At 40.3% G+C, this 25,430-nt stretch overlaps 1 protein-coding gene across 2 annotated transcripts in view; it reads left to right on the top strand.

Moving 5' to 3' along the window:
- Positions 1-25,430, top strand: part of NCKAP5 (NCK associated protein 5) — a 354,162-nt gene that overhangs the window by 15,397 nt on the left and 313,335 nt on the right. For both annotated transcript variants that reach the window (XM_039700287.1, XM_039700277.1), the window contains exon 3: positions 5,605-5,733. In XM_039700287.1, coding sequence (XP_039556221.1) covers positions 5,665-5,733 — 69 coding nt within the window. In that variant the 5' untranslated portion in view covers positions 5,605-5,664. The remainder of the gene's footprint in view (positions 1-5,604; positions 5,734-25,430) is intronic.

Genomic DNA, 25,430 nt, shown 5'->3' with positions numbered 1-25,430 from the left:
AGAAAAGAATGTTATTCTGCCCAGATGTTTCAGAACCACTTGACACATATTTTAATAGAACTTTCCAAAGTCAGTCAATATCTTGGTATATAGGCAGAATGGTACAGCAGTGCTGTATTTGCTGTCTTGTGATTCCCATAATATTCAACTCATCTAAGCATTTTAGCTTCCTGAATTGGAATTTTTCTAATTTAATTAACTCATTAATGCTGGCACATGGCACATTCTCCTTCCCTGTCTGCAAAAATGCAGCTTGCTAATCTGAATAGCAACCTAATCCACTGGGTGTGAGTGCATGACATGTACATTAGTGCTAATGAACTGCTGACCGGCCTCAGCAAATACCTGGGAGTGTTTGGCATTAGGCAGGTGCTGCTGTGAAATACACTGGGGCAAAACAAAAGGCATTTAGCTAAGTGTCAGGCTGCAGAAGTGCTGATGTTGTTCAGTTTTCTATTTCCCAAGAATTGAATTTTGAAACACCAACGCAAGGGAGAATTTAGGAATTATTTTTATGCTTTGTCACTTAAAGTCATGACCAAGCTAAATACCACGATGGGGAGAGATAAGGGTGTGGAAATGAAACAGTGTTCACAGTTGCCTTTTAATGACTAGGCAGAATGGTTTGAATACTCTGCCATTAGAGGAAGAAAAAACCCAACCCTCCACCCCACAAGAAACCAAGGGAAACAATCAAATTCATTAGTATAAACCTAGTATATTTTTACTGGCCTATGCCTAGCAAGATAAATGTAGTGATTTTATAGAGCTGGACATTGATCTGTTAAACAAACACCAACTCTAATTCTGGAATCTTTTTTTTCCTTCCAGTTCTGGAAGGCCCTGACAAACTGTACTGACTATAGTTTCCCTGCAAAGACCACAACAAACACCAGTGCATGCACATTGATGTTAACACCAGAGCTGGAAAAAGAAACCCAGATGCAAAATGACAGACTATTCAATTAGGTTCCTAGGAAACTGATCACTCCACAGACTGGTAAAGAAATATAAAATCTGTAGAGGAATTTGTGGCAGAACAAGGGCATGCTGCACCCCTGCAGGGACTGGACAACGCTGTTGCTTTGAGGGCTATGTACCGTCCTTGAACAGGCAGAACAAGGAAGAATGAGCATTGTGCAAGGACGAAGCCAGATGCCAAGGAGGATATGAAAACTGCTAAGTTAGCACACCCGGACTAAAGCGCTCACAGCCTGACAACCAACCAACAAGTGACATGCACGTGTGATTACAGCCACTTGACCAATGAGTGTTGGGCGGTTGTCACATGAACAGTGTCTGGAATCATAAATATGACAAGATTGCTAAATAACGTAGAATGATGTGTAGCCATGTTGGTGTGATTGTTGTTACTCAGCTGACTCTTCACGGAATCTTCTTCAATAATCTTTCAACTTTAGGTTACCTATTCATTCTAACATTTGCTTTGATGACAATCTTTACTTTCTCATTGCTGCTTCCTGCCCTATGCCAGTGATATTACTCTCTTTGCTGAGGGATAATACCAGTTCTGGTTGTTTTCTCTCAGTCTTAAAGTCTGGTTGTCAAGCAAGTAGGGCTAACAGAATAGAAAAAGCATTTAAAGGTGATCACTGTATATCTCTGGCCTCATTCTGTTGCTCAACAGTTAGATTTCCACAAACCACAAATCCTCTCCTCTTGTTAGCAGCTGGGAAAGACAAGCTGGCTGCTGAGAGGGAATACCTTGCTGCCCCACGGGTGTTTTGCCTTTTGGCAGCATTAAGTTGTGCAAAGCCAAGACTGGGGAGGCTGCATTGTATCTACCCTGAATTTAAAGAAGAGGGTGCTGGGTTGCAGAGATGTCATTTTTGTCATGTGTCATAACTGTTAAATTTATACATGTTTGTAAGAGAAAAATAAATACAGTCCCTTTCAAGTTACCAAACAGATATACTGCATGCTAGCTCCCAGCTGGCATATGTTGGCATAACTGTTGAAATGTGACTGCAGTTCCAAACTGCCTGAAAATATCTTGGATGCCTATCCAAGGAATATGATGTTGTACATTTTCATCAGCTAAAGCAATATACATCAATCATCCTTTGTTGTTACTAGAAATGAAGAGGGTATTATAATCCAAGAAATTTCTCTCATAGATTCTAGAGAGTGCTTTTCTGTGTTAATCACACTATTTCTCCAGGGCATACTTTTCAAGCCATCTCCTGAAATAATGAACATTCTTGTACTGAGTATTAAAAATACTGCACTTTAGGATGTATAATCAAGCTGATGCCTCTGGCTTGCTGGTTTCCTCAGCAGTGAAGGTAATGCCCTATTGAAGCAAGATCACACTTGGGTCTTCCGCTGAGAGTTTTTTCTGTGTCCATACAAAAGCTTCTGCCCTGAGCTCAGTGCAAACACTGGGCAAACCTCTGGGACCTTCATTCTCTTGGACTGATCCCCAAACATTTATTGGGGATACAGCCTTCATCCCTGAGTGCTCTAAACCAAGTGCCTGCCCTCATATGCTCAACAGAGATGAACTTCCCCTTAGGGAGGAGTCCTACAGCAGCAACATTTCCTGCAGCACAAAGAACTAGAAGATGAGTCCCCAAAGATTCAGGAATATGCACATCTGAGTGCAGCATGGGTGAGGACACCATAAATCAGATGTGACTCTGAAACAGTTCACAGTTCCACTGAGTTAATGGGATCATAAGGGTCTGAGTGCTGATCACTGGGGTCTTTCATGTAAACATATTGACAAGCAAATTGGCCAGGGAAGGCAGCTAATTTCTACAGTCTGTTTTCTTGGTAACACAAACACAGTGTTTCTGATGTTTGGGCAAACTGGTTCTCAGCACTTTGGAGTTCCAAGATTGCTCCATCTGGACAGCTGTTCTCTTCTGCTGAGCTTCCCAGTGGATGTGTTAGCTCCATTTTGAGTTTTTGTTAGTCTTTTGTTTGGTCTCAGAGGAAGAGAGATTTACTTGGGAGGGCCATTTTTTCTTTGTGACAAGCAGTATGATGCACAAAAGTGACCATTCCAAGATGGAAACTTGTTCTGTTTTTCCCAAGTGCTTCACTCCAATGATAATTTTTCTTTAAAGGCCTCACGAGATGGGTACTTTGAGACATCAACATATGTTGGTACAGGTGATGTATTGTATTATCTTGTCTGATAATTACCTGTGATTCAAAACTTTGTGTGCTTAGCCTTAGGTGGTTAACTCTTCAGGGAGATGTGTGACAGCCTGCTGAATGTAATGTGCAGAGCTGGGAGCTCCCATGGTGTGTGTGTGGGAAGCAGTGGAGCCAGCAGGTCTGGAGCTGCTGCACCAGGACATGAGTAGGTCCTTGTGCCGTGCTAGGTATGGCTACAGTAAATCCACTTCAAGTGCCCAGGGCAACGTATTAACAGGAATAATTAATAATAATCGTTCCTGCTTTTACTTCTAAACCAGAATTTGGGGTGGTTCCACCAAATACCTGCAGACAGAAACTTCAGGCACTTAACTCATATTAAGTACTTGACCTTCTATGGGGATTACTGGCTCCAGCTGTAGCTCTCACTAGCTCATTCCTGGGTGGTTCTGTGCTCAACAAAGTCTCCCTTGGTGGAAGTCCTGCTCTCCAGGCATGACTTGCTCTCCATGCTCAGGAGAATGATATAATGATTATATAAGGTCATTTGCTAATTTCTGGCACAATCACACAAACAATGTAATACATTGCTGCTGTATTTAAATCTATTGCAGTATTTCTTTTGCTCACTAATGAGGAAACAATAGGAATTACCTGATATCACACCATTGAGATTCCTTATTAGCTGAATTAAATAGCATGTGTAGTTTTAGGGTTGGAGCTACAAAAAAAGCAAGAAAGGGCTTACAGGTAAACCTGAAGAAAACCCCACAAGGCAAGCAATGTGCACAGTGCAATAACAGATTTTTCTACTATTGTAGGTACATGTTCTCATTGCATGTGTTCCTTAGCTGAACATATAGAGAGGTTAAATTTTATCTGTTTGGAAGAAAATAGCCTGAATTCTGGTCTTGCATGACTATAAAGCAGAAGTACAAAAGAAGTGTAGGAATCACCAGGTACTGTTCAGTAGAGGGCTGGATTCACCACTGCATGGTTTGGTAGCTGGAGCACTCAGGGCTTCCCCACGGGAAGTCCTATAAAGAACAGTCCCAGAGTGATGCCCACACTGTTCCCAATGATCCCAGAGTGTCCCTAGGAGTGCTCTGGATCCCAGCTGGCTTCAGCAGCTGGGCCTGGGCCATCCTGCTCTCCTTGCAGGCAGCCTGTGCTTGGCCCATGTTCAGGCTCCTGTGTGCCCTCGTGGCAGAGCATTTGAGGTCAGCTTGAGGGAAGAGCTGTGAAGGTTTTATCCGCTTGATATCCCCACAGCGACAGATGGGATCATTCACAGGTGCGTGAGAAGGCGAGCCTATCCACAGGCATGCAAATGTGTCTGGAGGGCATGTGCAAGGCTGCTTTTGGGAATGCCAGCTGTGCTGCCCTGCAGCAGAGGTATCTGTGCATCACCTGGCTGTGTGTGACCCAAGGTGATGCCCACAACAAGAAGCACACAGATCACCTTCTTTTCCACGTCTCATTTTCCAGTCAGTGGGACTGTGATACAGCAAATACAGTCACTATGAGACGCAAGAGAAAACTTCCGCGAATGGCTCTCTATGAGTGTATCTGCCTGCCTTAATTTAGTCCAGATTCTGATTTCTGTTGTCATTTTACTAATTCTTTACATCCCTAATAAATTCATTAACTTTACCCATATTCCTGTATCACAAAAATAAATATCCTAAAATATAGGCTGAAACTTTCAGATAGACATAGCAAGCAACAAGAACGTTTAGGAAGGGAGCTGGTAGTTGTTACTTGTAACAACTTGGCTTGGTTTTTGTAGAAACCACTGGCTAGGAATTACCAAACCCTACAAAACTGGAAAGATTAATTCCTTCTGTGGTAGCTTTATGTTGAAAGATTAATTCCTTCTGTGGTAGCTTTATGGGCTGAATTCCCTGGCTGTTCTGTACAGGCAGTGGGACTGTCTGATTATTACAGCGGAATCTTTGACCTTAAAAATGTAAAGAAATTGCTGAGGGCATTTGTCTCTTGTTAAGGATAATGGGAGGTGAAAGCTTTTAGAACTCTTCAGGATTAGGTCCAAAATTTGTACATCCCAGTAGCAGCACAGATGTGCCAACAAGCGGGGCTTACTGAGGAGTGCAATTAATGTGAAACAAACTGTTTCCCTCCCCCTGCCCAGCCTCAGGTAATTCATTGGCTCTGCAAATTCAGCTCCCTGCCCAGTTCAAAAGACTGTGGAAACATGGGTGTAATGCTAAAGGCAGTTGTAGCAGATTTTTTTTTGTTTGTTTCTGCCTTTGAGAAGCAACCCAAACATATTGGTAATATTTCTGTTTGGAGTTAAGGTTTTTTGGCACAGAACATTTATTCCTGGAACACAGACTACTAGAAACACAAACTTATTAGCTGTTGGGTTATTACAAAGTTAATGATGAAAGACCGTAACAGTTTAATAAGATATTGAAAGAAGCATTTAAATATTTTAATTTTTTCTTTTTCTTCCAGTGATGCTGAAAGCAGCCTGACATTTCTAGTCGATGAAAAGGAAAACAAATAACCTCAGCTATGGAGAAAAAAAGACAGCTACAGAAAAGGGAATTTGGGAAAAGACTTTCTCTGGACAGCAGTCTTGTGGTAAGAATGAATATTTGCTGCATTTACTGAATATATCTTGCCATAAAAATTTAGTTTTAAAGAGGTAATACTCATATTTTAAAGGTGTTTATCTCTTCATCACAATATCACAACATTTTGTGATTATTCAAATTCTCCAACAAAAAGTACTGAAGGAATTTTATGACATCCTAGGTAGATACTTGTCATCATATAGAAACAGGTCCCTGAATTAAGTGAACTTGCACAAGGAAGGAATTCAGACAATTATAATGGATTTTTTATTAAAATACTACTCAGCTTCTGTGGGATCATCCTGTGTTGCTTCATACTTACTATATGAGGGCTGTAAGTGGCTGAGGTCCTCTGTCAGAAATGTTTATCAGGATATCAGCACAAATGTGTTCACCATAGAAAATCTATAAACTACTCTAATATCTACTGAAAGACAAGTATAAATGCCACATGCTGTAAAACATTTGCTTTTGTTGTAACTAGGATTTAAATTCATTGAAGATTGTATTGTAGATTTATTTTTAGTTGATATTTTCAAAGGATGACTGAGACAAACAAGGAGTTTTTAGAGTTTTATGCTGAAAATGCTCATAGATGCCAGAAAATGCTCATAGATGTGGAAGAGTTGTGCATGAGGATAAAAGTGCCTGTGTTAGGTATTTAGCATGACAATCTGCAAATACTGAAACAGGCAAAGCTGAGAGATCCAAGGAAATCTATGCCATCTCTTTGACACTCATAGAGATGGTGACTGTGGGACCCCAAAGCCCTTTTGCCTGCAATGCCACACCTGTGCTAACCCCATTACCTGAATTTAACACAATATTACAATGTTGTTTCCTTCATCTTATGCTAAAATTGCAATTTGGGCTTTTTTCCCCCCCAAAGTATAAAGCTCACTGACATGCTAATAGCTTGAACATGGGCTTGACCCCATTACCTGAATTTAACACAATATTACAATGTTGTTTCCTTCATCTTATGCTAAAATTGCAATTTGGGCTTTTTTCCCCACCCAAAGTATAAAGCCCACTGACATGCTAATAGCATGAACATGGGCTTATATATGTTCCAATAGTGAACATGGACTCAGCAGGTTTCAGTCTATCCACTGATGCTCTTCAATCACCTGCTGTGTTCTTTATTGGGGTCAGCAGAGCAGTCCCACCTTCCCAGGTTTCCACTCCTTCAAGGACTGTGCTCCTCTCCCTCAGGCCTTAGCTACAAGGCACATCTCAGGTAATGTCAGGTGGCCAGTGAAGAAATGTGCAGAGAATGTTTAAAAAGGGCTCTGTCTTTTTCTTGGCACCATTTCTTATGCTGATAAATTACATCAGTTTTTTTTTCTGAAAAATATCATTAATTGTAGAGAAATAAAAGTAGAAGAATAGTGAATTCTCTGAGCTGCTCAGGACCCTAAGGAAGAGCTGTTCAAGCTGCCCCTGTTCAGGCCATGCAGCTCAGGGCTCTGATACTGAGACGTGACTGTTTTCAGGTTGTTCAGCCTGCAACAAAACCTGCTCTCTCGGTTTGCACGCACTCAGCAGGTCAGGTCGTGCTCTCAGCACTTTAAAACTCTTTCTAGCTTGTGAGCAGAGAAGGAAGGTTTGGTATGAACTCACAACTTTATGTAATACACCCGGAGACAGACAAAATCTGAAAGGTTTTGTAGGCTCAGAAGTCTGTTTAGTCCCAGGGCCTAAACCTCTGTTATTTGTTCTAGGCATACACAGCCCCAAAACAGACTCCAGCCTAAATCCTGCAGCTAAAATGTACTGCTGTGATCCAAACAATCGACCACAGACTGTCAATATTTATCTGGAGAAAAGAATACTCATAGAAACTGGGTACTGAAAGCTAAGGGAAATGCTAGCAGTTGTGAATTTTGCATAGAAACATTGTTTAATATGGCAAATCAGTACTATTCTCCCGTAAATGTTCTCACTGATGTAATGGACTAGATTTAGCCTTTACTAAAGGCATTAAGATAGAAACTTTCATTTCTCTGAGGTGACTGTAATGTGCTGTGTGGATGGGACCAAGGAACCAGATATTTCTGGCTTCCAGTCCCACCTAGTGGAATTTGGATTTGATAGCCAAGGTAGAGCACTATGCCTAATTCTTACCCTTCCTTATGAGTAAGGGGAGAGTAGAGAGAGACATTTGTCAACGACATAGCAAATACTGTGTGTGGCACCATCCAAAATGCTTTGTGTTATATTCAGTGCTATGTATATATTGAAGCACCCGTAAGGACTTAATTGGAGGAGAAACAGAAACCATGGCTGTATGGGATGGTGACACTCTCTCCCTGCTCTTCAGCAGTGAGTGAGTAGGGTGGGAGACTGCACACAGCTGAAATCAGGCTTCAAGCACTGGCTTGAGGTCCATGAATTAGTGCCAACATGTGGCAGCTGAAGTTCTGTGGCTGGTTAACCCATACTGGTCTGAAAGTGTTGAAGGAAATGTGTTGAAGGGAAGAAATATTGCAATACCTCAAAATTTTGTATGTCTAAACCCATCATGCTGTCATCACCATTGTAAAACAATATCTTCTGCTACAGGTGGCATTTACAGGTTGTGTCACCTGTTGGGTTTCAGGGCACACATCCATTTGTTGTACTGGGGTGTTACAGGTCTGTGTCTGTGAAGCTTTTCGTTGAGTCAAATAAATGTAACTAGATCTGAGAGTGCCATCTATACATTTAATTAGAAAATCTTACTGAGTCCTTTCTTGTCTACTCGCAGCTATTATTTTATAACAAATTGGAAGAGACATTCTGAGACTCAAGTGCCTTCAGCAGCCTGTAGTAAGTCACATGATGCCTTGTGACTCCGTGAAATTGAATCAGGAAAGGCAAAGCCCTTAGGGTTTTCCTTGTTGTCCCCAAATTCCTGTTCTAGCATTGTCATCTCTCTTCTCAGATGTTTTGTGTTTAACCTCTCAGGCATTCAGGGTTGGACACTCTGCTTGGAAAATCTGGCCTTGATTCTCTCAAATCCAGCTTCTCCTTGTTTGGTGGAGAGTTTAAACATTATCATATCTCAGAAAGAATTTTAACTTCTGGGTGTTTAAAGAAAATATGTTTCTACTTTTGCACTTGGGACCATGAGATACAAATAGGCGTTTCTGATAACATTCCTTACCCTGCCTGGCTCTGCTGCTTTTCCCATCTGCATCAGATTGTAATCTTCTGGAATGTTTTTTTCCATTATTTAATCTACAAGTATTGCATATGGATGTTAAAAAAAACCAGAAAAGATCCTCTGCTCTTAGACTCTGAATATAGAAGCTATGAAGGTATTGATGGCAGAGTGAGAAGAGGAAAAAGCTGTTTTGGAAGAAAAGACATGACTCCTCTCTCCTTAGGATATGGAACTGGGCCTTCAAAATATGATCATAAAATCCATCAGTGTTTTATATTCAGGCCTGCCCCACCAAACAATGACTTTCAGGCTTCAAATAAGAAAGATCCATGTTGGGGACATCCTTTAAACAGGGAGAAATTCCAGAACTACTAAACCCCTCTTCTTTACACCACAGGCACAGTAACTACTTTTGGATCATTCCGATCAGGAAGAGTTCAGTTTTATTTCCTGTACTACTCTACCCCTCGTAGGTGGTGTCTTGGGGAAATAAGCTTTACAATGAGAACAAATAAATGTTTTAAAATTAAAAAAATAAGTGCACAAATATGTTCATAAAATGTCTTTCATAAGGCATAGTGTTTTTAGTGAGTGATGATTAATGCTTTTCTGGAAGTTAGTGGTTTGAAACCATGGAGTTTAACAAGTTCCAGAATCCTACCAGTGTTTAAAAAAAGCCAGAGCAATGCTACTACTGCTGCCCAGGTCAAAGGGAGATCTTGCTGTTAGCTTCAATTGCATTAGATGTCTATCAGCTTTTAGTCATAATATCACAGGTGGTATTCCAGAAATCTCCAGTATAGTCAATGGCTGTTACTGCTCTGTAGGTTTCCGATATTGGCACCATGCTAAGATTTGTTACAAACCCACTTATTCACATTTGCAGGCAAAGCAGGTAAGCCTACAGTGACACTGATGTTTTATGGCTTTTTATTCAGGTGAAGCAGTTTGAAAATATTAACTTCATAACAATTCTCACAGGTAATCCTATGAGATCAGTTACAGAAAATAATATCTTTGTAATTTCTGCCTGGCATTTAAAACCCAAAATATGCCACCCAAGGAGGATATACCTTTTACAGTTTCAATATAGTTTTATACTACCTTATTGTCTCACCTATTGTACAAGTGATGCTACTGTATTTTTAGTTTATGAAGTTTTCTTCTGCATATTGATTCCAATCAAAACACCACAACTCTGAAAATCTAATTGGCTTGAGAAAGAAGAACTAAAGATGGAATCTTTTCTGTTTTAAATAACAGATCTGCATATGTCATGTTTTTATGACATTTGTAAGGATATTTTATTGTATATGTGGTTATAGGATAAGATAGGCAACAGTTGAAGAATGAGGTGGAACTCTGTCCTTCTGGTTTGCTGTGCAAGAATTCAAGACCAAAGTCATTGCTGCTATTGCCACAGTACTTCTGTTCAGCATGAAAACAAACTGCAAAATTCATAATATTGAAGAAGTGCATTTCTTTGGAATATGTTGCTTAGATGTCATGTAACACCCATGTCAGATTGTTTTCTGTTAAAAGAGAAACAATTCTTTCTGAAGAATATTTGCTTTGTGTGTCTTAAAGCCTTTAAGTTTAGTTAAACAGAACAGCTTTGCAAAGTGTAAGAGTGTGAAAATTTCACGGGTTTGATTTTTTTCATGAATAATATTTTTTCCTGTTGAATCTTGCATTTAAGCATAACTAGTTGAAAATAACTAGTTAAACAAACTAGATAAAAACAAGAAGGAAAGGGATTTTTCTGTGTCCTTTATTCTTTTCAGGTCAGAATATACAAAGAAAATTATTATGAAAATTTGTAGTAAAAAAATGTACTTTGATGGAATTTAGGCAGCTATTTTTTAAATACGGGTAAAATGAAGACATATGAGAAGATTTCTTTGGTAATATTTACAATTTATTATTTGGTATGTGAGGGAGGTAGCTTAGAAAGGCAGTGATATTAAAAGGCCTCATGAAAGGATTTATTGTATTTCAGGTTTTCCCTACAAAAAGTTCTTAAACAAAAAGAAAAATGGAAAAACCCCAAACCATAAATAGACCCAAAGCCAAGCTTTTAAGTAATTTGTGTGGGACGAGGGGAGTGATAGAACATATCACTGCCACCAGGGCCACGTTGGCTACTCTATTCACTGGGGTGTTCTTTGAAAATAATAAAAGCCCTATCCTTTGCCTGATCCAAACTGTCCAGTTGCCTCCCAGGCCCTTTTGATCAGGAAAAAGTCAATGTTTCAAGCTGTGCTCTTTATTTATGTGGATAATTCCCAGCCTGACTACACACATAGTTCACCCTTACAGCTGTGGTGGCATTTAGCTGGGGAGATTTGAGAACAGAATATCTTTTTGAAGCAGCCAGCATTTATCAAAGCAGAAGTTTTTGTTTTATTTAAAATGAGGCTTTTGCTTCTGAAAGCAAGTTGTGGTAAAGTGCTTCGGTGGTGGCTGGTGAACTGTGCCCTGCTGCTTTCATTCTGCTCACACGCTCCTGTGGGGCTCTGTAGGATGGGCTTTAATGGCACCACTTTGTTGTAATAAGGGTAGAGTGTAATGTAATGAATTGCTCTGGGGCGTGGGAGGAATACCTTCAGCTGCCTGCAGCTGGATTGGTGGCATGGGCAGAACCACTGAGCTCAACTGGAGACTGCTGAGAAGTGTGCATGTGTTCTCCGGGGCTGGGAGCCAGGAATTCGGGGGTTAAGTCTGACATCTGTCACCGCTAATCAGTTCCTAACTTGCTTTAATAAATTTCTAATTCAGTTTTCTTATTAACAAAACTCTGATTCAGTTTTCTTGCCAATAAATTGGGTGTCATAGTAATTTCTTACCTCATAAGTATTCCAGGAATAGTGTGTTGTTAGCATGAGTCTGTGGCTTGCTTTGATATCTTCAGATGAAAGGTGTCACAGAGAACAGGATGTTGGAGCAGAGCTGGGAAAACTGCTGCAGCAGCAAGGCAGGAGGAGAACCCTTCATGTCTGGGAATTAAATTCTGGGAATAGCTCTATTTGTTTTGCTAGTTGACTGTGACATTCACAGCATGTCTGACATCACTGTGCAACATAACATAATCCAGCAATTCAAAATGAAAGGTGGCATTAAAAATATCACCTTGTCAAATGTTGGTTAATGTTCTAACTTTTGTAGGCTAAATATTTTTTTCCCATCCTTAAAGCTGCTGCCAAATTCCTTTGGAGTCTGCGAGTACTTTCAGTCCTCTCAAAACATGGATTTTGATTTGTGTGATAATTTATAATTCAGAATTTTGTTCAGCTGGGTACACCATCATAGAAAAGCCCATGCCAAGGGTTGAATCCGGCACTGCAAAAGTATTGTTCAGCATGGGAAAATGCACTCAGAATGTGAGTTAAACAAACAATTTTTGGTTTTTCAGAGGCAAGGTAAAGCATACCTAACATCCAGTGCATTCAGGGGCAGAGTGAGTCAAGGAGAACTGTTTAATGAAGGTGACAAATGTGGAATTTTGAACTAGAAGACAGAATACAGGGAAGAACAGCAGTGAAGCACAGGTTGTGTTGCTACTTGTAGAGGTGAAGTTTTGCACATTCATGAGGAAAACCATAAGATATGGAATTGACATAAGGGCTCAATAAACAGAATTCTAAGAAAAATCTATTCTTATCATCATAGAATGGTTTGAGTTGGAAGGGATCATAAAGTTCATCTTGTCCTAACCCCTCTGCATCTTCCTCATGGCAAGGATAGTATCACACAATTCTGCAAATCTGTCAGTTGGGACATCTATTCCACAGACTGGGCAGATGAAGTGCTATCAACTGTCTGCATAACAGACAGTCCTAGAATCTGACTGGAACTTTGTAGAAAAAGAAAACCCCGGTCGGGTCTGAGTGTGTAAAAGCCATCTAAACAGAAGGGCAGATTCTGTTGTGCACACCGAGGGCCTTTAGCACTTGGACTTTGAGAAAACGGAGCTATTTATAAACATATTGCCAAGAGCACAGACTGCTCTGCATTTGCATTTTTAATAAAGTGAAAATTGAGACAAGAGCTCTGGTGTGTTAGGCAGAAGAAAAGAGCTGACCAAATGGGTCAGTTTACAGCAGAAACTGCTGAGAGGTGAGGAGAAAAGAGAAACCACTGATATGGGACAGCAGTGTTTAGGGTTGATATTGACATACCAGTAATAGAAATAATGTGGGGAACTATGGTCTGTGTGGATTTAAGGACATCACTTACCAGCACAGCAGTGCATCTAAGGTACCAGGAGTGGAATCTACATCAGCTTGTATAAAGAGCACAGTCACTAGTTACACTAAGAGAGATGATGGCACTTCTGTGTAGCAGTGGTGGAGATGGCTGGTTTGGATTGCATTTGCAGAAGAGGGATTTGAAAATGAAGAAGTGTGTAAAGCACTGAACATCCTCACAGCATTGTTACTGCTCATTTATAAACTCTGGAGCAGCCTGGTGAACCTTAAATCATAATTAAGAAACACAGGGGCTGTGAGTTCCAAAGGACTCAGTGAACCCAGGTAGAACCAGTAGATGTAAGTGCCAGGTCTAACATGAAGGAATGGTTCTGTTAGGTACCAAGGCCACAGAAGGAACCGAAATTTGTTCTTGTGGTGATACAGACAGTGACCTATTTCTCTGATTAAATCTTACACCAAGAGAAACCAGTGATCCTTTTCAGGAACCGGAGATGTGGATAAACAGTGAGCAGTGGAGAGATGCTTGAAGAGAGACTAGAAATAAAAACCCCACAGCCCTGAAAACAAACAGTGTGTGGAGCATTTTGTTCCTGAGCAAAACTTCGAATAATATTCCTACTGGAATATACCTCAATGGTTTATTGATCAAAAACACTGACTCCAACACAGGCAGAAGTGCTCTCTGAGAGAGGAATTGTTTACCATTTGTTGCTGCACATCAAAAGTTACATCAATAGGGTGACATGGTGACAGCTGAAACAGTACCCACGTCCCCAGAGATCATGCTTTGACAAACTGCTGGCTTTTGCTTTCTCATGTCTTTGGCACATAAACTTAAAGTGACAAACACAAGGCTTGAAGGTTAAAAGAGAAGCTTTAAAAAAATTTATGCAGCTGATCTACCCTTGTTCATTGTCACAGAACTGGATGCAGAAGTGAAGGAAAAGTAAGTACAGAGAAGAGAAAAGATTGTTTTACTTGGGCCTAAAAATTGGCTGGCAGATGGACTGGGAAAAAACAGAGGGCAATCATATTCTGTTGCATTCTAAAAAAGCTGGGAAATTGGCCTATATTGCTGCAGAATCTCAGCAATTTCACTGTCAGACTTTTGACATTAAAGTATTAAATTCTCAACAACTCCTAATAAGCTTTTAAAGACACTGATTTAGCTGCAGAGGAGGAACTAAAAATGAAAATTAAGGAAAAAGCAATAGATAAATGCATGAATTTTGAGAGTTATTCAGGAATGAAAGTTCAGCATGGTACAATAGACAATTTGGGCCTTACAAAAAGAAAGGGTGTTAAGTGTTCAAGTTGATGAACTCCAGAAACTGAACTTTGTGAATTTTCTGGTAATTTATAGTTGTAGATGTCAGGACTTGGAAGAAAAAAGTCATAGTTTTATCTTGGTGCAGTGGAGACAACTGTGCTGAGATTTGGCTTTCCTCTTTGGGACACGTTAAGGTGAAATCTTGCAGTGGATCTGTTTGCTAGTGGATTGTTATTTGGATGGAACCGCACGTTTTGATTTGGGGGAGTTTGATGATTTGCAGTGTGCACAGCAGGCTCTGCTCCCCGGGGTTTTTGGGAGGAGCTGGCAGGTGCCTGCCCTCTGGTCCAGAGCCAGCTCAGCAGCCTCCTGCCTGCTGCTGCCTTTCTCCCTGGAGGATGGGCTGCAGGCAGGGGACAGCAGCTCCAGTGTGTGTGCAGGCTGTGAGCAGCTCCTGGCTGTGAGCAGCTCCTGGCTGTCATCTCAGGCTGCTCTGTCCCTTTGCCCTGCCCCACCAATTACAGCGTGGAGCTGTGACAGATGTCAGCCCGGCCCCAGAAGAGGGGAGCTCACACAGAGCTTTGGATTTAGGGGCAGTGTGCCACACGGTGATGTGCCTCCTGTGACACGAAGGAAGGCTGTGTGCCATCAGCCTGGCCAGGGATAAGCAGCCACCAAGGGAAATGGATGTTCTGGGGACCCTCATCTAGCTCTGTAAGCTCCCAAAGCAGCAGTGAAATTGGATGCTTTGCCTGCCCAGATGTTAAGAGCAGAAGGCTGCCTGTAACAAGAGATCTGAAGAGATTGGGGTTAACTAAATAGGGATTTTATTGACAAACCTTTTAAAATGCTTCATGCCTTCAGCAATTAAGCATAACACATATCCTGAGAAGAACAAGTCTCCTCTGTGTCTCCCACTTGCCTGATTCAAGTGGAATACAATCCTAGGGAGAAGAGAAAGCAAAAATTATGCCCTGTGTTGTTTTATAGGGTTGACATAATTCCCTACCCTGCAAGACCAAGAATGAATATACTGAATGCAAGGTCAGTTATGGCATCCACTCAAATGTCCTATTTTGACTATTGTTGCATCCATAGAAGAGTCTAAATTTCTTTTCACAGACTTGTGTGCATGCCAAAATACAAAGGAAACAAAATAAATCTTTGCAAGAGGATATGTAGGCATTTCTAGGTCGTTTTGTTTTACAAATCAGTATGGTCAGATCTTAATAATGTTTTGAATTTTGCTAATTTTGTCCACTTACAGTGAATGTGAGATAACCTCAAATCAAAACTACTGCTCTGAGTTGTTTGCAAACCAGTATTTCCAGCCTGTGTTAAAAAAATTTAGGTTTTTATATTTTAGTTCCAGCTGGAAAATTCTGGCTTTGTTCATAACTTATATACACACACACACACACACATATATATATATATACACACATATATATATATATACACACACACACTTCTCTTTTGTTCTTATATATAAATATATATATATATGTATATATATATATATATATATACACACTTTTGGTCCTCTTGCTCATTAAATTGCATAGCTATAATAGATGATCTACAATGTTTTGCATCACAAGTTTACAATTTTGATCTTTAACTAAAGTGTGCCTTACTGAAAATTTCAGTTAAATCACTGTGTGTTTTGCCTTTGTGGAATAACTGTTTCCTCATTAAAAACCAAGCTGCCAAAAAAACAGCTAAATCTTCTACATGGAAAATGTTCTGCTTCATGCTGTCAAGAGAGCCATGCAAAGCTCTGCAGTGTAAACATGTCTTTTGCTCAGGACCCCTGGAGGCAGGGATATTTGAGGGTGGGTACCCCGATTCCAGGCATTTTTCTCTTCTGGGGAGTCTGTAGGTTCTTGTTGAGCTCTAATTGCTGGGAATGGCTCTGCTGGCAGCTCGTTCCTCCTCTGCTCCTGCACCTCTGAGCCTGCCTGTGTGCTTTGGCTTGCAGGGCCTCGTGTGACCCAGATAGGAAATGAGCTGGGATCATTGCAAGGCATTTAAAATAATTGGGTATCAACAGCTGGCTTTATGGGAAGCTAACAGTGTAAATCCAGAGAGTTTTTATGATTTCAATGGGTATTTTTCCTAGCGTATAAAGCGGATCCAAGTAATTTTGGCTGGGAAACAGTTTCCCAACTTATTTCTATAATGATACCTTAGAGTTTTTCATTATAGTGAAAATCTCTAGTAGGTCTGAAGGGAAAAATTACCTCCACTGTTTCCAGACACCCAATATGTTTTCTCTGTGCTTGAATTTATGAGTTTTGGCAAAGATAACTCACAATATGATCAGGTTTCAGGGCAGTGGTTTCTTGCACTGAATCCCAAACAAAAGTGTAACTGTTCAGAAGGCTCCAATGTGTCTTTGGTGATGTAGAAATATGGGACATTGCTCTCCAAAACTTGCCAGTCTGTTTTTGTCTTAGTGTATTATTTACTACACAGTGAATTGAAAGATCTTTTTGAAGCACAATTTAATTCTCAACTTCCTTCAAAGTTTTTACAGCATAAATTGCAGTCTCTGTCAAAAAAGACTAAGATTTGGCTGCTGAAGACAATTATTTTGTTTCTATTGCTTTGTAAGTAGATTCAAATATACCTGTTCATTAAAGAGCTTTCCTGGAAGACAAGTGCTTGAATCAAATGAGAGGCATAATGCAGAATTCCTCTCAGATTGGGACATTAGACTCTTGGGTCAGAACAGGTATTTCCATCCTGGGCAACTTTTTCAATGCTTTGATATTTTAGTTTCAATTAAATTTACTTTTTTTGTTTTAACTTATAAATGTTGAAAATATCTTCTCTGAAATGGAATTTCCTTTCTTCCCATCTTTGTTGCATCTTTTCTGGCCTTAAATGCACCATGCTTGAGAGTGCAAACAAAAAGTTTCTGATTCATAGGAAGAAACGGGGTGTGGGTGTGTGCATTGGAGTGATGTAAATTTTGCCCAGAAATAAAAAATGTTCTGTTATCCTGAAGGAAATGTGTTATTTTTTAAGAATCACATTGTCATTGACCTTCAAAAATTCTGATTTTTCATGTGGAAATGCAGTCTCCTCTGGAGTAGTCTATAGAAAATTCCTGAATAGCTTTGCTAAAGCTATAAAAGATGCTGTTTTTACCTTTAGCCAGCCTTTGTGTTGCCTTACTCCACTAAGAACAAACTTCAGTGGCACTGATTAGAGAGATATCTCATACAGGAAAGTGCACACTCCACATATGTTAAGGTGATAGACATTGCAAGTACTTGCATCTTATCTCATTCGTGTCTCTGACATGCCTGAAACTCTGGAACTCAATGGATTTGTTCTGATGTACATTTATATGAGACAAAAATCAAGCTAATATTCTCCATTTATTCTGTAGGTATTTCCATTCAAACATTTTTTTAGTTGTCAGCTAGTGTGTCCTGCCTGTTTCTCCTGCTCTTACTGAGGGTCGGACAGGAGATTTCTCTCATGTTGTGTTTTTGTAGATTGGATCATCTTGTGATACTGAATCATGCTGGTTGTCACTGGCAAAGCAGCAGGTTCCTCCTAGCCCTCTTCCCTGTGTGGTTCTGCTTGATGGGATTCTTATATACCTTCCAACCACTTTGTAATCTCAGTTTTATCTGTGACTTCAAGCTTTCCTTTGAGCACCACATCAACTACATTGTCGAGGCTTTATTTTTTTTTTTCATCTGTATGGGAATCCAGGAAAAGCTCAGGTCTTGCTGTCTCAGCATGACACAGAGGGTCTGATTTATGTCTGGATAACAGCATAGGTTGAATTATTGCAGTAGCTGGTTCACAGCCTCCTAGATTGGCTGGTACATGGTGTTCTTAAGTTTGTACAAAATTCACTCTATGTGCTAAAGGACATCCAGTTAAATGTGTCTGAAATTGGCACACCACACCTGTACAGGGCAGTGCATTATGCTGGAATGTGGAATTGTTTAAACCTAAAAGGTTGTAACTGTGCTTCCTTCCCCACATGCCCATATCCTGGACAATCCCAGTGTCTGTGTGAGGTATGAATGGATTTAATGAATGTAATACCTCACTGCAGAGGTTGTCTCACAGCCCTCACTCATTGTCCTTGAGGGACTTGGGCACTGCTGGTGTCCAGTGTTGCTGCTTCTCTCTGGTGCAGAAACTCTGATTCCCTTCAGAGTCTGTCCTAAGTGACCTGGGAATTTCCTTTGACAGAGAGTGTGAGTTTCAAAGGAATTAATTTCTTTTATTTTTGCATTCACCGGTTTTATTATTATAATAATTTGATTTACAATTGCTTAGTTCTGGTTTTTAATTGACTAATGACAGATGTATTACTTTAGGCATTCCACTTTGGGTACTTTATTTACCGGAATGTTGGAAATCTTGAAACACAGGTCCCGTTGAGTTGGACACTGAAAACTTTCAAACATCTTGAGTCACCAGTTCCTTTGACAATCTTAACCAGTTTGCCTTCACCTGTCCAGAAATCTCATTTACAAAGATGTGCTTGACAGGGGGTTGCTAGCTACAGAAATTCAGCCTTACCTATAAAACTGAAGTAAAGATTCATAATCATGCATGGATCAAAGTATTCATCTGTCAAAACTTTGTTAATGCAACTATGATCTTTAAAATTACTTTTCTATCTATAAAAAATAGTTTATATGGCACCAAAATTACAGCATCTACTCTTTGAGTACAGAATTAACTTTCCAAAATGAGCAATTATGTTAGTTAATTCATTTAAACATTGAGATTAATTAAAAACAAAATCCTTTAGGTATGTTAGAGATGTGACATGATTTTTAAAAATACTTTAGTGGAAGAATAGTATCAACTCTTTAAAATTTTAAGAAGTCAGGTCTACAGTAAGTACATTTAAATTCTTTTCACACTGGTTTTTAGAGCTACAAGTTTCTTTTTCAGCAGAGATTCTTCTTTCTTCCAAATGGTAATTACATACTCCATGTTCTTCCATTTACATAAAGAAGAGAGCACCAGTGCTTTATTGAAAGCTGTTCAGAATAACTGTTTAATCCTACTGGGATGGGATGAGACTGGAAAGATGCTCCCTGTTTATCCAAGTCTCCACTGCCTGCAGAGGCTGGACAGGGCATGTGGTCAATCCCAGCATCCTGGAGCTCCCAGTGCTGTAAGGGCAGACCGAGCGAGGGCATCACGGGTGTCACGTGGGCTCATCTCACACATAACACCAGGCCTTCCTGAGGAGGCTGCTGTGGCTGACTTCTCTGCCAGCTCCTGACTAGAGGTGTGGCTGATATTTGGGTCAAGGGCAGTGTCACTCACTACTCCATCCTGCTGGTCAGGAACAATTTCAGACCACTGAAAGGGAAGTCGAACACAGCCTGCAGCTTTCTTACCCACTATGTCCTCAAAGATATAGGCTTCTCTCAAAAAATACTTTTATCCTTTGAGCATGAATTCAAGATAATACCCTGCACTGTAATAAAGCAATGCTGCAAGGAAAAAAAGTCTTAAAATTAAATTTTGAATGCTTCTTTTTCAGATAATTAAAATATCTTGGCAATGCTTTTGTCTGTGCCCTTCTACTGATGGTGTCAGCTCTAGTTTTCACCTTGTTGCACTGGCAGTGTAGTTATATAGTGCTGTGGCTGTAGTGCAGATGTGCTGTCAGGTCAGCCCTCACACAGAAAGCTCAGTCCGTGTGAACTCAAGAGAAGGAATGGACCTGAGAGCCCCTGTAAGCTGGTGCTGGGTCAAGATACTGACTTGAACATTCTTTTTGCAATGAGTAGGGAGCATTTGAGAGTCCTGTATATAACCCTCAGCTTGCCTTGCAGAGATACATGCATTATTTACAACCATAAATGTTTCCAGCCCTTTTATAAAGCTAATCGTCAATACTTATTTCTGTGACATCTGCAGTCCTGAGGTGGTCAGTAATCAGCTGAGGTTAATGATATCATCCAGTGTGCTTTTAGCCAGGTGTGCTCATCAGGCTTCACAGTACTCAGGTGGAAGCCTGAGAGAGAAGAAGACACCAGGAGGTCTCCCAAATATGAGAGAGTTGCTATGAAATAAAACTGTGTTGACCCAAATCCTTGGACCCAAACATTTCTTAGCATGTTTAGCTTAGAGCCTATCTCAGAGAAGAGCCAATAACCAAGCCAATATATTGTCTGCTGGTGGAATTCATGATTGCTGCATCTTGCTGAGGTAAATACTCTGGATGAAGTTTTAATAGTGTTCAATAATTTCCTGACCTTGGCTAATGGTGGTGGTGTAGTTGGATCTCTTGCTGCAGGGTATAACAGGGTCTCCAGTAAACTCAGGAGAGATTTTGCCCTTCCCTCGTCCTTAACTTCCTATAACATCCCAGCACTGCAGGGAGCCAACTCAATATGCAGCTGGTTTGATCTGTGTCTTGTCATGTGTGTTCCTATAGGATTAAAAGACAAACAAATACTCCTCAGGTAGAGTTCAGTGTTTTAAATGCATGAAATAAAATTTAACACTACAAAAAAGATTGTTTCTTTTCTTCACATTGAGGCTAAAACTTAGGGCATATTTCAGATAATGTCTTAAAACAGAATTTTGGATAAAGAGGTTTCCAGTTTCAACCCAGAGATGCAGCTTATGTAAAAGTAGCAGAAAAAATTTGCAATTTTGTTACAAATAAATAAGGAGAAGCCTTGTAACTCTTGTTTACCTTGTTTGGACTGTGTGAGTTTGGAATTTCAGGACTGGAGACTAATAGGTATTTTTATCATTGCCTGTAATACTCATTAAAATACAAAGCACACTGCTTGGGCTTTGAACTTGCTCTTATTTGCATTCATATACAAACATAGGCAAAATTTTATGAAAATGTCAATCCCTACAGGCAAGATAGGGAACATATAAAGATGTGTTTAGACATAAGCCTGGAGGCACACACAGATGTTTGAGGGATGGTGTGCTGGAGAGTTCCTTCAGTCTGCTGGCTCTGTGGAGGCTGGGGATGGAGATCCATGAGGCAGCAAAGGTATTGCTGGGTTGGGGATGTCTTAGAAACCATGAAAATGCCTGAAAATGGTCAGGAGGAAAGGTGATGGGATCAACAACCCAGCTGAAGTGCCTCTACACTGATGCCCACAGCAACAAACAGGAGGAGATGGGAGCCACTGTTCAGCGCCAGTGTGGCCAGCAGGGATTGTCCCCCTGTACTCGGCACTGGTGGGGCTGCACTTCAAATCCTGTGATCACTTTTGGGCCATGGGCTAAAAGAAAGGTCTTGGAGTATGTCTGGGGAAGGGCAATGGAACAGGTGAAGGGTCTAAAGCACAAGTCCCCACAATGGTTATAAAGCACTGCAACATGCTGTCCAGAGAAGTGTTGGAGTCACCTCTCTTCCCTGGAGGTATTTAAAAGACAAGCAGAAGTGGCATTTGGGGACATGGCAGCCTTTGCAGTGCTGGGTGGACAACTGGACTTGGTAATCTTAGAAGTGTTTTCCAACCTAAGGGATTCTTTGACATAATAGATATGTATAAAATCCCTTTTAGGGTGCCCTAGGGTCATCAGAAGCAACTGTGAGATCACATGCAATCTGAACCATGTAACTGTTTATTTGGAGAGCGGGTTAAGCGTTATGGTAGGATGAGACATGCAGAAGGAGGAAAGGGCCATAAAGTCTAGTGTAACCAGCACACATCCTCTCTTGCTAATATACATATTACAGAAGAATTTTTCTGTCAGCCTCCTTTTCAAAATTAAGCTTTCAACTAGAAGCTTCAACATAAAGGAGAAACAAAACCTGATTTCACCCCCATATGCTTCAAAGTAAATCAAGCATCACTTTAAGAAAATCAGTGAACCAAGCCCTTATGTGATATAAGTTGGCACTGATGATAATCAAGCTATTTCAGTTTATACTACGTAAGAATCAGCTGTAATTAAGAGCCGAACAGTCAAGTAGGTGTGACTAAAATTAGGTCAACAGACTAGAAACCTGAAATATCTCCTTTTGCTAAAGCTATATAAGGGGAGCTCCGAGACATTTCCATGAAGGGCAAAGTGGTGAAGTTTCTACAGATTGATGCTGGTCTGAGTGAAGGCAGGAAATTTCTGTGAAATTTCTGTGTTTTGTGAGTGGAAATCTCATCAGCATACTCTTTTCTCTGTTTTCATGGATCTCCATCAGATGAAGAAGTGTCAATAGCTTAAGAACTTAAGCCTTTTCAGTGTTTTGAGCAGATTGCTTGTTTGTATAGCAACTTCAGGAATCAAGTGCTCTGTGTAAGTATCCTTCCAATCATCCTAGGGATTCAGTCGGGATTCAAATAACTCATTACCTGTAGGTATTGCAAGTCCTCTCATGTATCAGTCAACTGAGAGCAAGAATATTTTCATGCCTCGGTTACACCATTCTTGTAACAACTTATGGTATCTTATCTAAACATCCCTTCCTCTGATGTACGAGTCAAGAGTTCTTTAACAACAGTAATATTTAACTAAAACTGAGGAGATTCCCTACAGTTTATTGGAAGAAAGCATTTCTTAATTTAGTGGTGGTAGGTGAAATCTGCTAAGTTGCTTGTCTGCATTGGAAGGACACACACCTTGTTGGATGGTGCTGTTTTTCTAGACCAAAAGCTTGGCCAGACAAAGCCATGTTCATGTGCAGTTTGCCAGTAAGGCATTCTTGGGCTCCTGCAGGGGAAAAGAGAGAGCTCTGTGGTGCTCTCTCTTCCCTGAGACATCTGTCCTGCAGCAGTTTCACTTGTCCTGAGAGCCTGAGAGTTCCCAGGGTGGAGCTGGGAGCTAAACAGATGTGATGCTTTCATGAAACATCACATGTGCTGGGGGAAGCCTGTACCAAGGCTCAGAGGAATAAAGCTTTTTTTTCTTTCTCAAGTTCATTTCACCAAGGCTGAAAAGTAAAGGGATAACACAAAAATGCAATAGTTAACTTGGACAAGCTGTCTTGAATTGAAGAAGACAGGACACTGGTGTTGCTTGGTTGCTCAGTGGGTGTTAAATTTTCCCAGAGTGCACGCAGGATGTGTCAGAGCCAAGGAAGGCAATTGTGCAGAGGAGATAAGCCATGAGCTGGTGCTGTTGTGTGTACTTAGGGGATAGCAAGGCAGTATAATGTGTGCTGCATTTCCACCTGCAGTGCTCCTCAGAGCTGCTAATTTCTATGTGCTTGGTCTGAAGAGTTCCTTAAGAACCAGACTGATTTACAGGCAGCCTGGATTTTACACCTTGCATCAGAGAGGGAGTTTGCACAGATTGAAAGAACAAAGCACAAGGCAGTGCTGGATCCACTGAGCACAAACATCCCTCAGTGAATAGCACTCCCTAAGCTTATTTAGCACCACACACTGCAAAATGCACTAAACAAAGAACAAGTTGCTGCTTTAAAGAGCTTCCAGACATAAGAATCTGAATCCATATGATACAGTGAATAATATATGCCAGATAAGCCTTCTAGCTGAAATGTTCAGAAGAAGTTCTTAATTGGAAGGAGCAAGGGGATGTAAGTGGGAGTTATGTGTATATCATTAGGAAGAGAACAAATGTCTCCAGCTTTAACTAATGTTGACTACAATAAATTCAAATAAAAAGGAACAAATTGACACTTGATTTGAAGCCTGAGATGAGTGTTAATTAGAATTCTCTTGATGTACCTGGCTTGTTTCATAGTCTCAGGATTAGTTAATTGGACACTTTGTGCTTTTTTATTTTAAGAGGTTTTATTTTAAGAGGTGAGGTTATTAAAAATTACCGAACAAAACAACAAAAAAACCCTCCCAACCCTAAACAAAAAAAATCCTTCAAATCTCTTTCAAGTCTGATGCTGTTAGAATTTGATATTCTGTAACTCTGAATAGGGTTTGACTAACCCTGCCAAACATCCCCAGCCCAGCCTCAGCTTTTTTCTATTCAAGCATTGCTTTCAGCTCTTTCTTCAAATAAGTTGCTGCTGATGGGTGCCCTGTGATGCCTCTGAGGTGAAGATATTTTTGAGCATGACTTTCTGCCGTGGAAGTTCAGCTTTTCAAAACTTCAGAGTGGATGGGGGAGAGAATTTTCTCACCTGAAACTTCAATGCCAGTGGTCATCTAAGGAATGTGTATATTGTTCTCATTTACTGATGCTCAGCTTTGATGGGAGGGAGAGTTATGGAATGCAGGGAAGGGAAGGTAGGGAAAATATATTTGAATTTGAGCCCAAAGTCTTGACTCTACAATGGTCAGTGCAGCATTGTATTATTGTGCTTTGTTGAGACATCTCAAGAGCCCATGTGGCAGTGCTGCTTAGGTACCCATTGAAATCAGTTTTAAGGAATGCCACAGAAAAGATAAGATGAATTATGCTCAGTGAAAGTACAAGGATAGACCATTCAGAGTTTGCTTTTTCATATTCCAGTCAGGTAAGAAACCTCATTTTCTAGTGGGAAATAGAATTAACTTCTCTAAGACCTCTTGAAATCTCTTGTTCATTTCAAGTTTGTATTGTCTCTTCCCTGATTTAGTGTTCTCTTATGCTGAAGTTCCTCTCCTGCTGTGGGGAGGAAAATACAGTATTTAGGATGAAACTTCAGATTGACTCTTAACTCTTTATGTTTGGGTAATTTGCAGGTTGAAATGCTGCCATGTGTAGTAGCCAACATTTCTCATCTCAGGCTTTTTCCTCACTGAGCTGTTCTTATCTTTTCACCAGAACACATATTGCAATCACACCTGATTGTGGGTGTAAATCTCATGGCTGCTTTTCCCATAAGTAATCTGAGCAACTTGAATGTAAATAATGTCAAAAATGTGACCTTTGTCCCTAATCCTGCCATTTTGAAAAAGCATTTTGGGGGATGTTTTTAAATGCAACAATTCTGTATCCTACAGCATTGTCAAATTTACAGTTCAATCCTTGTTTCTATAAACTTTTAAAGCAATAACATTGACAGTTCAAGCAAGCAGAGTTATTCAGTTCTGTGCAGATCCTGAGAGTCAATGAAATTATGATGTCAGGAAGATTCAAGCCTTGCTTTAGTCAACTGAAAATATTGGCAGGAAACAAAATTCAATTTTTCTAGTGAA

The sequence above is a fragment of the Passer montanus genome, unplaced genomic scaffold, assembly GCF_014805655.1.
Source record: "Passer montanus isolate IOZ18808 unplaced genomic scaffold, ASM1480565v1 scaffold1, whole genome shotgun sequence".
In the NCBI taxonomy this organism is placed as follows: Eukaryota; Metazoa; Chordata; class Aves; order Passeriformes; family Passeridae; genus Passer; species Passer montanus.
Note: the sequence above shows the minus strand (reverse complement) of the source record. Positions and strands in the feature narration are given on the sequence as shown.